This window comes from Pseudophryne corroboree, chromosome 2 (genome assembly GCF_028390025.1).
Source record: "Pseudophryne corroboree isolate aPseCor3 chromosome 2, aPseCor3.hap2, whole genome shotgun sequence".
Taxonomy (NCBI): domain Eukaryota; kingdom Metazoa; phylum Chordata; class Amphibia; order Anura; family Myobatrachidae; genus Pseudophryne; species Pseudophryne corroboree.
The window spans coordinates 605,584,759-605,600,456 of NC_086445.1; the positions used below are offsets into that span (position 1 = coordinate 605,584,759).

The window sequence follows — 15,698 nt, forward strand, 5'->3', positions numbered from 1 at the left end:
AGGCCAGTAAGGCCCGACGGAGGAAATTCAACTGGGTCGATTCCTACATTTCCTGCAAACAGGAGTGTCTATGGGCCTGAAATTGGGGTCCATTAAGGTTCAAATTTCGGCCCTGTCAATTTTCTTCCAAAAAGAACTAGCTTCAGTCCCTGAAGTTCAGACGTTTGTAAAAGGGGTACTGCATATACAGCCTCCTTTTGTGCCTCCAGTGGCACTTTGGGATCTCAATGTAGTTTTGGGTTCCAAAAGTCACATTGGTTTGAACCACTTAAATCTGTGGAGTTAAAATATCTCACATGAAAAGTGGTCATGCTGTTGGCCCTGGCCTGGGCCAGGCGCGTGTCAGAATTGGCGGCTTTATCCTGAAAAAGCCCTTATCTGATTTTCCATTCGGACAGGGCGGAATTGAGGACTCGTCCTCAGTTTCTCCCCAAGGTGGTTTCAGCGTTTCACCTGAACCAACCTATTTGTGGTGCCTGCGGCTACTAGGGACTTGGAGGCCTCCAAGTTGCTAGCCGTTGTCAGTGCCCTGAAAATATATGTTCCAGGACGGCTGGAGTCAGGAAATCTGACTCGCTGTTTATCCTGTATGCACCCAACAAGCTGGGTGCTCCTGCTTCTAAGCAGACTATTGCTCGTTGGATTTGTAGTACAATTCAGCTTGCACATTCTGTGGCAGGCCTGCCACAGCCAAAAATCTGTAAATGCCCACTCCACAAGGAAGGTGGGCTCATCTTGGGCGGCTGCCCGAGGGGTCTCGGCTTTACAACTTTGCCGAGCAGCTACTTGGTCAGGAGCAAATACGTTTGTAAATTTCTACAAAATTGATATCCTGGCTGAGGAGGACCTGGAGTTCTCTCATTTGGTGCTGCAGAGTCATCCGCACTCTCCCGCCCGTTTGGGAGCTTTGGTATAATCCCCATGGTCCTTACGGAGTCCCCAGCATCCACTTAGGACGTTAGAGAAAATAAGAATTTACTTACAGATAATTCTATTTCTCATAGTCCGTAGTGGATGCTGGGCGCCCATCCCAAGTGCGGATTGTCTGCAATACTTGTACATAGTTATTGTTACAAAAATCGGGTTATTATTGTTGTGAGCCATCTTTCAGAGGCTCCTCTGTTATCATGCTGTTAACTGGGTTCAGATCACAGGTTATACGGTGTGATTGGTGTGGCTGGTATGAGTCTTACCCGGGATTCAAAATCCTTCCTTATTGTGTACGCTCGTCCGGGCACAGTATCCTAACTGAGGCTTGGAGGAGGGTCATAGTGGGAGGAGCCAGTGCACACCAGATAGTCCTAAAGCTTTCTTTAGATGTGCCCAGTCTCCTGCGGAGCCGCTATTCCCCATGGTCCTTACGGAGTCCCCAGCATCCACTACGGACTATGAGAAATAGAATTATCGGTAAGTAAATTCTTATTTTGTTAATAACAATGCAGGTTTGTCAAGAACACACTTGTTTTCCTACAAACATGTACAATAACATTTACAAGCAAGTTTTTTTTTTTTTTTTTTGGTTAAAAGCTGAATTTTTTAGGATTTAAAGCAACAAACAATTATTATCTTCAAAAATCATACCCACATACATGTGTAAGGTTTTTTTTTCCCCCCCTTGACAAAGAAACGTATGTTCAGTAACATCACCACAATAATTGTGATTTTGTGGACATTTTAATTATGCACCACTTTTTTTTTTATATTTTCTCATTAAACAATAACATAAGGAATGTTAATAATAACAAAGAAACATTAATATGTCATGTATGTAAACTTCAACGTTAAAAAAAACTGTTTTTCCTTTTTCCGCCTGCGTTTGTGGATTCACCAGCGGAAGTAGCTCGTCTTGTTGTTCGACGCATCCTGTTAGTAGGCATGGTTGGCTCAATGTTATGTGTGGCTGATGTTAAATTGTGACATTAGAAACCTTTACGCAAAAAATGCGACTAAGTGTAAGTTTTTTTGCAAAACATGCAGATTTTTAAATCTAATCGCAAAATTAGCAAATTTGTCAAGTCCACCTTTTTTTTTTGGTAACATTAAATTAGTGTTGCAGATTTTCCATTTGGGCGTGCTTTCGCAATTTTGCGATTGGTCGCAGTTTTTGCTAATTTGTACTTTTTACGATCCTTACTGAATTAGCCCCTAAATCCAGTCTTTCAATGGAGAACCATCTTTTCTAGCAATTGGCATAATGTGATATTGATAATCATCTAAGTAGCAGAAAGGGGGAGGGTACTACCCTCTTTGTTGTGTGTGATATGTGGTTACATTTTCATGAATATCAGGTCCCAGACAAATACAGTGTTCTCCAACTTGCGAATAAAGTCTGAAAATGGAGATCACACATACAAGGTGCGAATGCTGCCCACTGAGACACTTGGAGATCTGCGGGCCATCCTGGCACAACACAGGTGAGTACTTCATTTTATAATGCCCTGTATGTGCTCTGCTTCCACCGTACTGATCCTCTTTATTTTGTCCACAGAGTGTCTGATGTTGCGTCCTTTGATATAATTAGCAGTTTCCCTTACTGTGTTTATGACAACAACACTTGTACTCTCCAAGAGGCTGGTCTTGTACCCAATGCGTCCCTCTTTCTGCGAAGAAAAAACCTGAGAGAGCCTGGGGAACTGAAAACTACTTCTGTCAGCAAAACCACTGGACTGTAATTTTTAAGCATTATTGCAATAGATAAAACATAATTTAGTCTTTACTTTTGTAGAAGATGTGATAGTATTGGATCGTCACTTTGATGCAAACTAACAAAGTTGCCTCAAGCTGTGATTTGCACACAGCTGACTGTATGAGAAGATGAAAGATAATTAAAAGATATCGCATTCAATCTGCTAAAACTGATCAGTCATTATACTTAGATTAACCACTTAACGAATGATTTTTACCAAACAAAACAAAAAAATTGTTGTTTTTTATTACTTAATAAAGTTAAAAAAGTATTTTTAATAAGTTATAAAAATATTTTATTTATATATAGTATTACACATAAAAACCAATTGTGCTTAGTATATAGCCTTGAAAAATAATTTGTGCTTAATTTCATGTATATTCCAGAGGATTTCTTCCATGGTGTGGGTTACTTGTATTAGATACCTGTAAATATACCCTCACACCAAGAGATCACCCAAAGCAGATGGCCGAAGGCCTAATTAGATAAAATACCAAGAGCTTTTTATTAAAAGATTTACATATACAGTTAAAATAACATCACAATGCAGTTCAGGAAATCCGTCAGTCTTAGCAGTTGGAACAAAATGGTGAACTAGACAGAAGACCGTCTCTGATTTAGCTAAATCAGTTATGGTCTTCTGTCTAGTTCACCATTACACCTTTTGAGCTCACACCTGTGAAGGTGAAGGTGTTTTGTTCCAACTGCTGAGATTGACGGATTGCCTAATCTGTATTGTGATGTTATTTTAACTGTATATGTAAATCTTTTAATAAAAAGCTCTTGGTATCTTATCTAATTAGGCCTTTGGCCTACTTTTTCGGGCGATCTCTTGGTGTGAGGGTATATTTACAGGTATCTAATACAAATAACCCACACCGTGGAAGAAATCCTCTGGAATATATATGAAAATAAGAAATTAAGCACAAATTATTTTTCAAGGCTATATACTAAGCGCAATTGGTTTTTGTGTGTAGTAATTGAGGTATAGGAGTCCACTAACAGGGGCTCCTTCCATATTGCTGCTAGTGTTCTGAGCGCAAGTTTAGACATTTTTTTGTATATATATATATATATATATATATATATACACTGCTCAAAAAAATAAAGGGAACACTAAAATAACACATCCTAGATCTGAATGAATGAAATATTCTTATTAAATACTTTGTTCTTTACATAGTTGAATGTGCTGACAACAAAATCACACAAAAATTATCAATGGAAAATAAGATTTTACTTACCGATAAATCTATTTCTCGTAGTCCGTAGTGGATGCTGGGACTCCGTCAGGACCATGGGGATTAGCGGCTCCGCAGGAGACAGGGCACAAAAATAAAAGCTTTAGGACTAGGTGGTGTGCACTGGCTCCTCCCCCTATGACCCTCCTCCAAGCCTCAGTTAGGATACTGTGCCCGGACGAGCGTACACAATAAGGAAGGATTTTGAATCCCGGGTAAGACTCATACCAGCCACACCAATCACACCGTACAACCTGTGATCTGAACCCAGTTAACAGTATGACAAACGTAGGAGCCTCTGAACAGACGGCTCACAACAATAACAACCCGATTTTTTTTTGTAACAATAACTATGTACAAGTATTGCAGACAATCCGCACTTGGGATGGGCGCCCAGCATCCACTACGGACTACGAGAAATAGATTTATCGGTAAGTAAAATCTTATTTTCTCTGATGTCCTAGTGGATGCTGGGACTCCGTCAGGACCATGGGGATTATACCAAAGCTCCCAAACGGGCGGGAGAGTGCGGATGACTCTGCAGCACCGAATGAGAGAACTCCAGGTCCTCTTTAGCCAGGGTATCAAATTTGTAGAATTTTACAAACGTGTTCTCCCCCGACCACGTAGCTGCTCGGCAGATTTGTAATGCCGAGCCCCCTCGGGCAGCCGCCCAAGATGAGCCCACCTTCCTTGTGGAATGGGCCTTGATAGATTTAGGCTGTGGCAGGCCTGCCACAGAATGTGCAAGTTGAATTGTGCTACAAATCCAACGAGCAATCGTCTGCTTAGAAGCAGGAGCACCCAGCTTGTTGGGTGCATACAGTATAAACAGCGAGTCAGATTTTCTGACTCCAGCCGTCCTTGAAATATATATTTTCAATGCCCTGACAACGTCCAGCAACTTGGAATCCTCCAAATCGCTAGTAGCCGCAGGCACCACAATAGGCTGGTTCAGGTGAAACGCTGAAACCACCTTAGGCAGAAACTGAGGACGCGTCCGCAGTTCTGCCCTGTCCGAATGGAAAATCAGATATGGGCTTTTATACGATAAAGCCGCCAATTCTGACACTCTCCTGGCTGAAGCCAGGGCCAGTAGCATGGTTACTTTCCATGTAAGATATTTCAAATCCACCGATTTTGAGTGGCTCAAACCAATGGGATTTGAGAAAATCCAAAACTACATTAAGATCCCACGGAGCCACTGGGGGCACAACCGGGGGCTGTATATGTAGTACTCCTTTTACAAAAGTCTGGACTTCAGGAACTGAAGCCAATTCTTTTTGGAAGAAAATCGACAGGGCCGAAATTTGAACCTTAATGGACCCTAATTTGAGGCCCATAGCCAATCCTGTTTGCAGGAAATGTAGGAATCGACCCAGTTGAAATTCCTCCGTCGGGGCCTTCCTGGCCTCACACCACGCAACATATTTTCTCCAAATGCGGTGATAATGTTGTGCAGTCACCTCCTTCCTGGCTTTTACCAGGGTAGGGATGACCTCTTCCGGAATGCCTTTTTCCCTTAGAATTCGGCGTTCAACCGCCATGCCGTCAAACGCAGCCGCGGTAAGTCTTGGAATAGACACGGTCCCTGCTGAAGCAGGTCCCGTCTTAGAGGTAGAGGCCACGGATCTTCCGTGAGCATCTCCTGAAGTTCCGGGTACCAAGTTCTTCTTGGCCAATCCGGAGCCACGAGTATCGTTCTTACTCCCCTTTGCCGTATAATTCTCAGTACTTTTGGTATGAGAGGCAGAGGAGGAAACACATACACTGACTGGAACACCCACGGTGTTACCAGAGCGTCCACAGCTATTGCCTGAGGGTCTCTTGACCTGGCGCAATACCTGTCCAGTTTTTTGTTGAGGCGGGACGCCATCATATCCACCTTTGGTTTTTCCCAACGGTTCACAATCATGTGGAAGACTTCTGGATGAAGTCCCCACTCTCCCGGGTGTAGATCGTGTCTGCTGAGGAAGTCCGCTTCCCAGTTGTCCACTCCCGGAATGAACACTGCTGACAGTGCTATCACATGATCTTCCGCCCAGCGAAGAATCCTTGCAGCTTCTGCCATTGCCCTCCTGCTTCTTGTGCCGCCCTGTCTGTTTACGTGGGCGACTGCCGTGATGTTGTCCGACTGGATCAACACCGGCTGACCCTGAAGCAGGGGTTTTGCCAGGCTTAGAGCATTGTAAATCGCTCTTAGCTCCAGTATATTTATGTGAAGAGACATCTCCAGGCTTGACCACACTCCCTGGAAGTTTCTTCCCTGTGTGACCGCTCCCCAGCCTCCTAGACTGGCATCCGTGGTCACCAGGACCCAGTCCTGTATGCCGAATCTGCGGCCCTCTAACAGATGAGCACTCTGCAACCACCACAGAAGAGACACCCTTGTCCGTGGAGACAAAGTTATCCGCAGATGCGATCCGGACCATTTGTCCGGATCGCACTGAAAAGTTCGTGCGTGGAATCTGCCGAATGGAATCGCTTCGTAAGCAGCTACCATTTTTCCCAGGACTCTTGTGCATTGATGCACAGACACTTTTCCTGGTTTCCTGACAAGTTCGGATAACTCCCTGGCTTTCTCCTCCGGAAGAAACACCTTTTTCTGAACCGTGTCCAGAATCATTCCCAGGAACAGCAGACGTGTCGTCGGGGTCAATTGAGATTTTGGAAAATTCAGAATCCACCCGTGCTGTTGCTGCACTACTTGGGTTAGTGCTACTACGTCCTCCAGCTGTTCTCTGGACCTTGCCCTTATCAGGAGATCGTCCAAGTAAGGGATAATTAATACGCCTTTTCTTCGCAGAAGAAACATCATTTCGGCCATTACCTTGGTAAAGACCCGAGGTGCCGTGGACAATCCAAACGGCAGCGTCTGAAACTGATAATGACAGTTTTGCACCACGAACCTGAGGTACCCTTGATGTGAAGGGCAAATTGGGACATGCAGGTAAGCATCCTTGATGTCCAGGGACACCATAAAGTCCCCTTCTTCCAGATTCGCTATCACTGCTCTGAGTGACTCCATCTTGAACTTGAATTTTTGTATGTACAGGTTCAAAGATTTCAGATTTAGAATAGGTCTTACCGAGCCGTCCGGCTTCGGTACCACAAATAGTGTGGAATAATACCCCTTTCCCTGTTGTAGGAGGGGTACCTTGACTATCACCTGCTGAGAATACAGCTTGTGAATGGCTTCCAATACCGTCGCCCTGTCTGAGGGAGACGTTGGCAGAGCAGACTTTAGGAACCGACGAGGGGGAGACTTCTCGAATTCCAACCTGTAACCCTGAGATACTACCTGCAGGATCCAGGGGTCCACCTGTGAGTGAGCCCACTGTGCGCTGAAATTCTTGAGTCGACCCCCCCACCGCCCCTGAGTCCGCTTGTAAAGCCCCAACGTCATGCTGAGGGCTTTGCAGAAGCCGGGGAGGGCTTCTGCTCCTGGGAGGGAGCTGATTGGTGCACTCTCTTACCCTTTCCTTTGCCTCGGGGCAGATATGACTGTCCTTTTGGCCGCTTGTTCTTATAGGAACGAAAGGACTGCGGCTGAAAAGACGGTGTCTTTTTCTGTTGGGAGGGGACCTGAGGTAAAAAGGTGGATTTCCCGGCTGTTGCCGTGGCCACCAAATCCGATAGACCGACCCCAAATAATTCCTCCCCTTTATACGGCAATACTTCCATATGCCGTTTGGAATCCGCATCACCTGACCACTGTCGCGTCCATAAACTTCTTCTGGCAGATATGGACATCGCACTTACTCTCGATGCCAGAGTGCAAATATCCCTCTGAGCATCTCGCATATAAAGAAAAGCATCCTTTAATTGCTCTATAGTCAATAAAATACTGTCCCTATCCCGGATTTTCAGTCAGGGAATCCGACCAAACCACCCCAGCACTGCACATCCATGCTGAGGCGATGGCTGGTCGCAGTATAACACCAGTATGAGTGTATATACTTTTCAGGGTAGTTTCCAGCCTCCTATCAGCTGGATCCTTGAGGGCGGCCGTTTCAGGAGACGGTAACGCCACTTGTTTTGATAAGCGTGTGAGTGCCTTATCCACCCTAGGGGGTGTTTCCCAGCGCACCCTAACCTCTGGCGGGAAAGGATATAATGCCAATAACTTCTTTGAAATTAGCAGTTTTCTATCGGGGTTAACCCACGCTTCATCACACACTTCATTCAATTCCTCTGATTCAGGAAAAACTACAGGTAGTTTTTTTCAGACCCCACATAATACCCCTTTTTGTGGTACTTGCAGTATCAGAGATATGCAAAGCCTCCTTCATTGCCGTGATCATATAACGTGTGGCCCTACTGGAAAATACGTTTGTTTCTTCACCGTCGACACTAGATTCGGTGTCTGGGTCTGTGTCGACCGACTGAGGTAAAGGGCGTTTTACAGCCCCTGACGGTGTCTGAGACGCCTGGACAGGTACTAACTGGTTTGCCGGCCGTCTCATGTCGTCAACTGATTTTTGTAACGTGCTGACATTATCACGTAATTCCATAAACAAAGCCATCCATTCCGGTGTCGACTCCCTAGGGGGTGACATCACCATTACCGGCAATTGCTCCGCCTCCACACCAACATCGTCCTCATACATGTCGACACACACGTACCGACACACAGCAGACACACAGGGAATGCTCTTATCGAAGACAGGACCCCACTAGCCCTTTGGGGAGACAGAGGGAGAGTTTGCCAGCACACACCCAAGCGCTATAAATATATAGGAACAACCCTACAGAAGTGTTGTTTCCTTTATAGCAGCTTAATATATCAATATCGCCAAAAAAGTGCCCCCCCTCTCTGTTTTTTTACCCTGTTTCTGTAGTGCAGTGCAGGGGAGAGTCCTGGGAGCCTTCCTCGCAGCGGAGCTATGCAGGAAAATGGCGCTGTGTGCTGAGGAGATAGGCCCCGCCCCCTATTTCGGCGGGCTCTTCTCCCGGTGTTTGTGAGACCTGGCAGGGGTTAAATACATCCATATAGCCCCAGGGGCTATATGTGATGTATTTTTAGCCAGAACAAGGTATTATCATTGCTGCCCAGGGCGCCCCCCCCCAGCGCCCTGCACCCTCAGTGACCGCTGGTGTGAAGTGTGCTGACAACAATGGCGCACAGCTGCAGTGCTGTGCGCTACCTCATGAAGACTGAAAAGTCTTCTGCCGCCGGTTTCTGGACCTCTTCACTTTTCGGCATCTGCAAGGGGGTCGGCGGCGCGGCTCCGGGACCGGACTCCATGGCTGGGCCTGTGTTCGATCCCTCTGGAGCTAATGGTGTCCAGTAGCCTAAGAAGCCAATCCATCCTGCACGCAGGTGAGTTCACTTCTTCTCCCCTAAGTCCCTCGTTGCAGTGAGCCTGTTGCCAGCAGGACTCACTGAAAATAAAAAACCTAATAACTTTTTCTAAGCAGCTCTTTAGGAGAGCCACCTAGATTGCACCCTGCTCGGATGGGCACAAAAACCTAACTGGGGCTTGGAGGAGGGTCATAGGGGGAGGAGCCAGTGCACACCACCTAGTCCTAAAGCTTTTATTTTTGTGCCCTGTCTCCTGCGGAGCCGCTAATCCCCATGGTCCTGACGGAGTCCCAGCATCCACTAGGACGTCAGAGAAATCAAATTTATTAACCCATGGAGGTCTGGATTTGGAGTCACCCTCAAAATTAAAGTGGAAAAACACACTACAGGCTGATCCAACTTTGATGTAATGTCCTTAAAACAAGTCAAAATGAGGCTCAGTAGTGTCTGTGGCCTCCTCGTGCCTGTATGACCTCCCTACAATGCCTGGGCATGCTCCTGATGAGGTGGCGGATGGACTCCTGAGGGATCTCCTCCCAGACCTGGACTAAAGCAGCCGCCAACTCCTGGACAGTCTGTGGTGCAACGTGGCATTGGTGGATGGAGCGAGACATGATGTCCCAGATGTGCTCAATTGGATTCAGGTCTGGGGAACGGGCGGGCCAGTCCACAGCATCAATGCCTTCGTCTTGCAGGAACTGCTGACACACTCCAACCACATGAGGTCTAGCATTGTCTTGCATTAGGAGGAACCCAGGGCCAACCGCACCAGCATATGGTCTCACAAGGGGTCTGAGGATCTCATCTCGGTACCTAATGGCAGTCAAGCTACCTCTGGCAAGCACATGGAGGGCTGTGTGGCCCCCCAAAGAAATGCCACCCCACACCATTACTGACCCACTGCCAAACCGGTCATGCTGGAGGAAGTTGCAGGCAACAGAACGTTCTCCTTGGCGTCTCCAGACTCTGTCACGTCTGTCACATGTGCTCAGTGAGAACCTGCTTTCATCTGTGAAGAGCACAGGGTGCCAGTGGCGAATTTGACAATCTTGGTGTTCCCTGGCAAATGCCAAACGTCCTGCACGGTGTTGGACTGTAAGCACAACCCCCACCTGTGGGCGTCGGGCCCTCATACCACCCTCATGGGGGGAAATTTACTAAGCTCCCGATTTTGACCGAGATGCCGTTTTTTCATCAAAGTGTCATCTCGGTAATTTACTAAGCACTAATCACGGCAGTGATGAGGGCATTCGTAATTTTTTGCAAGTTCAGGTAAAAAATTACGAATGAATACACCATCGGTCAAAACGCGGCTGTTTAAGTATGAATCTCGGTCATTTACTAAGAAGTGCAAAGCAAAAAAAGAACAAACACTGCCGTGAAAAATTACAACTCGTAAAAAAGTGCTAAAAAAAAACAGACCTGCTTTTTTTATTCGTGATTGGATAGGCATGCACGGATCCATGAGATCCGTGCATGTATATCAGTGGGAAGGGGTGGGAAAGTGCTTATTTTTTCAAAAAAAATTGCGTGGGGTCCCCCCTCCTAAGCATAACCAGCCTCGGGCTCTTTGAGCCGATCCTGGTTGCAAAAATATGGTGAAAAAAATGACAGGGGTTCCCCCATATTTAAGCAACCAGCATCGGGCTCTGCGCCTGGTCCTGGTCCCAAAAATACGGGGGACAAAAATGAGTAGGGGTCCCCCGTATTTTTAAAACCAGCACCGGGCTCCACTAGCTGGACAGATAATGCCACAGCCGGGGGTCACTTTTATATAGTGCCCTGCGGCCGTGGCATCAAAAATCCAACTAGTCACCCCTGGCCGGGGTACCCTGGGGGAGTGGGGACCCCTTCAATCAAGGGGTCCCCCCCAGCCACCCAAGGGCCAGGGGTGAAGCCCGAGGCTGTCCCCCCCCATCCAATGGGCTGCGGATGGGGAGGCTGATAGCCTTTGTTGTAAAAGAAAAGATATTGTTTTTAGTAGCAGTACTACAAGGCCCAGCAAGCCTCCCCCGCATGCTGGTACTTGGAGAACCACAAGTACCAGCATGCGACGGAAAAACGGGCCCGCTGGTACCTGTAGTACTACTACTAAAAAAATACCCAAAAAAAGACAAGACACACACACCGTGAAAGTATAATTTTATTACATACATACACACATACATACATACTTACCTTAAGTTCCCACGCAGGTCGGTCCTCTTCTCCAGTAGAATCCAAGGGGTACCTGTTGAAGAAATTATACTCACGAGATCCAGGGGTCCAGGCTCCTCGGCAAATCCAGGGTTAATCCACGTACTTGAAAAAAAAAAAAAAAAACGGTGTCCCGAGCCACGAACTGAAAGGGGACCCATGTTTGCACATGGGTCACCTTTCCACGAATGCCAGAAAGCCACTCTGACTTCTGTCTAAGTGGGTTTCTTCAGCCAATCAGGGAGCGCCACGTTGTAGCACTCTCCTGATCAGCTGTGTGGTCCTGTCCTCACTGACAGGCAGCACACGGCAGTGTTACAATGTAGCGCCTATGCGCTACATTGTAACCAATGATGGGAACTTTCAGCTCAGCGGTGACGTCACTTTAGGTCAACCGCAGGGCAGAAAGTTCCCATCATTGGTTACAATGTAGCGCATAGGCGCTACATTGTAACACTGCCGTGTGCTGCCTGTCAGTGAGGACAAGAGCACACAGCCGATCAGGAGAGTGCTACAACGTGGCACTCCCTGATTGGCTGAAGAAACCCACTTAGACATCAGTTAGAGTGGGTTTCTGGCATTCGTGGAAAGGAGTCCCATGTGAAAACATGGGGCCCCTTTCAGTTCGTGGCTCGGCTTTCCGTTTTCTTATTTTATGCAAGTACGTGGATTACCCCTGGATTTCCCGAGGAGCCTGGACCCCTGGATCTCGTGAGTATAATTTCTTCAACAGGTACCCCTTGGATTCTACTGGAGAAGAGGACCGACCTGCGTGTGAACATAAGGTAAGTATGTATGTATGTTTGTGTGGATGTATGTAATAAATCTTTACTTTCACGGTGTGTGTGTCTTGTCTTTTTTTGGGTATTTTTTTAGTAGTAGTACTACAGGTACCAGCGGGCCCGTTTTTCCGTTGCATGCTGGTACTTGTGGTTCTCCAAGTACCAGCATGCGGGGGAGGCTTGCTGGGCCTTGTAGTACTGCTACTACAAACAATATCTTTTCTTTTACAACAAAGGCTATCAGCCTCCCCATCCGCAGCCCATTGGATGGGGGGGGACAGCCTCGGGCTTCACCCCTGGCCCTTGGGTGGCTGGGGGGGGGGGACCCCTTGATTGAAGGGGTCCCCACTCCCCCAGGGTACCCCGGCCAGGGGTGACTAGTTGGATTTTTGATGCCACGGCCGCAGGGCACTATATAAAAGTGGCCCCCGGCTGTGGCATTATCTGTCCAGCTAGTGGAGCCCGGTGCTGGTTTTAAAAATACGGGGGACCCCTACTCTTTTTGTCCCCCGTATTTTTGGGACCAGGACCAGGCGCAGAGCCCGATGCTGGTTGCTTAAATATGGGGGAACCCCTGTCATTTTTTTCCCCATATTTTTGCAACCAGGATCGGCTCAAAGAGCCCGAGGCTGGTTATGCTTAGGAGGGGGGACCCCACGCATTTTTTTTTATTATTTTACAGTGTTTAATTAAAAAATAAAATAAAATAAACCCCAGCACGGATCACACAGATCCGGCCGAGATTGATTGTAAAAAAAGTCGGCAGTGTTTTGCTAATCACTGCCGTAAAAATAGGTAAAAAACCACGAATGACATCGACATCGGAAGAAAAGAAAAACCCGAATACGACAGCTTAGTAAATCCATCGTAATCAATTCAAAAAGTTGCAGTTTTACACTGTCGATGTCATTCGTGATTGAACTTTGACCTGAATCTGGAAAATACGAATCTTAGTAAATTTACCCCATGGAGTCTTTTTCTGATCATTTGAGTAGACACATGCACATTTGTAGCTTGCTGGAGGTCATTTTGCAGGGCTCTGGTAGTGCTCCTCCTGTTCCTCCTTGCACAAAGGCGGAGGTAGCGGTCCTGCTGCTGGGTTGTTGCCCTCCTACGGCCTCCTCCACGTCTCCTGATGTACTGGCCTGTCTCCTGGTAGTGCCTCCATGCTCTGGACACTACGCTGACAGACACAGCAAACCTTCTTGCCACAGCTCGCATTGATGTGCCATCCTGGATGAGCTGCACTACCTGAGCCACTTGTGTGGGTTGTAGGGAGGTCATACAGGCACGTGGAGGCCACACATACTACTGAGTCTCATTTTGACTTGTTTTAAGGACATTACATCAAAGTTGGATCAGCCTGTAGTGTGTTTTTCCACTTTAATTTTGAGGGTGACTCCAAATCCAGACCTCCATGGGTTAATAAATTTGATTTGCATTAATAATTTTTGTGTGATTTTGTTGTCAGCACATTCAACTATGTAAAGAACAAAGTATTTAATTAGAATATTGCATTCATTCAGATCTAGGATGTGTTATTTTAGTGTTCCCTTTATTTTTTTGAGCAGTGTATATATATATATATATATATATATATATTACAAAGAAATCCGGGACTCCTAGAAAAAGGTATAGGTACCTGTGTGCCCTTGCTGAATGATGCAGTCACAATCTGATTCAGAACAAAGTCCAAAACAAGGCGCGGCTCTCCAGGAATGTGATTAAACGATTATATTAATAATAAACAATGCATCTCACCCAAGGCATGCAATAATATGCATCACATCACATCTCACCTAAGGCATGCAATAATATGCATCACGTCAATACAAGCATTTTGGAGCCTCGCAGGACTCCTTCATCAGGACAGTGAGCGGGTGTACAGCAGGTGAAGGACAGAACAAACAAACATCAACCACCCTCTTACATTATAAAGCGTAGTAATCTTTTTACAGAAAATTGCGGAGTTTGATGATTTGGATGAAGGTACACTGCTGTGTACGATGGACGTATCATCCCTCTATCCGTCAATATCTCACGAGGTGGGTTTACAAGCTATGGAACTGTTCATCACGAAATTGGAGAACGATTTCTGTTTTAATAAAGCTTTATTTCTCTAACGTCCCAGTGGATGCTGGGAACTCCGAAAGGACCATGGGGAATAGCGGCTCCGCAGGAGACTGGGCACAACTAAAAGAAAGCTTTTAGACTACCTGGTGTGCACTGGCACCTCCCACTATGACCCTCCTCCAAGCCTCAGTTAGATTTCTGTGCCCGGCCGAGCTGGATGCACACTAGGGGCTCTCCTGAGCTCCTAGAAAGAAAGTTTATTTTAGGTTTTTTATTTTACAGTGAGACCTGCTGGCAACAGGCTCACTGCATCGAGGGACTAAGGGGAGAAGAAGCGAACCTACCTGCTTGCAGCTAGCTTGGGCTTCTTAGGCTACTGGACACCATTAGCTCCAGAGGGATCGACCGCATGGAACTGGCCTTGGTGTTCGTTCCCGGAGCCGCGCCGCCGTCCCCCTTACAGAGCCAGAAGCAAGAAGAGGTCCGGAAAATCGTCGGCAGAAGACATCAGTCTTCACCAAGGTAGCGCACAGCACTGCAGCTGTGCGCCATTGCTCCTCATACACACTTCACACTCCGGTCACTGAGGGTGCAGGGCGCTGGGGGGGGGGGCGCCCTGAGCAGCAATAAAAACACCTTGGCTGGCAAATATATCACAATATATAGCCCCAGAGGCTATATATGTGATAAATACCCCTGCCAGAATCCATAAAAAAGCGGGAGAAAAGTCAGCGAAAAAGGGGCGGAGCTATCTCCCTCAGCACACTGGCGCCATTTTCTCTTCACAGTGCAGCTGGAAGACAGCTCCCCAGGCTCTCCCCTGTAGTTTGCAGGCTCAAAGGGTTAAAAAGAGAGGGGGAGCACTAAATTTAGGCGCAATATTGTATATACAAGCAGCTATTGGGAAAAATTCACTCAATATAGTGTTAATCCCTAAATTATATAGCGCTCTGGTGTGTGCTGGCATACTCTCTCTCTGTCTCCCCAAAGGGCTGTGTGGGGTCCTGTCCTCAGTCAGAGCATTCCCTGTGTGTGTGTGGTGTGTCGGTACGGCTATGTCGACACGTTTGATGAGGAGGCTTATGTGGTGGCAGAGCAGATGCCGATAAATGTGATGTCGCCCCCTGTGGGGCCGACACCGGAGTGGATGGATAGGTGGAAGGTATAAACCGACAGTGTCAACTCCTTACATAAAAGGCTGGATGACGTAACAGCTGTGGGACAGCCGGCTTCTCAGCCCGTGCCTGCCCAGGCGTCTCAAAGGCCATCAGGGGCTCAAAAACGCCCGCTCCCTCAGATGGCAGACACAGATGTCGACACGGAGTCTGACTCCAGTGTCGACGAGGTTGAGACATATACACAATCCACTAGGAACATCCGTTACATGATCCCGGCAATAAAAAATGTGTTACACA

The 15,698-nt window shown here is 46.9% G+C and overlaps 1 protein-coding gene across 6 annotated transcripts in view; it reads left to right on the plus strand.

Moving 5' to 3' along the window:
- The window catches only part of UBXN11 (UBX domain protein 11), a 91,261-nt gene extending 88,416 nt beyond the window's left edge, over window positions 1-2,845 (plus strand). For all 6 annotated transcript variants that reach the window (XM_063954731.1, XM_063954733.1, XM_063954728.1 and 3 more), the window contains 2 exons: window positions 2,289-2,414; window positions 2,489-2,845. In XM_063954731.1, the coding sequence (XP_063810801.1) occupies window positions 2,289-2,414; window positions 2,489-2,672 (310 nt within the window). In that variant the 3' untranslated portion in view covers window positions 2,673-2,845. The remainder of the gene's footprint in view (window positions 1-2,288; window positions 2,415-2,488) is intronic.
- The last annotated feature ends 12,853 nt before the right edge of the window (window positions 2,846-15,698 follow it).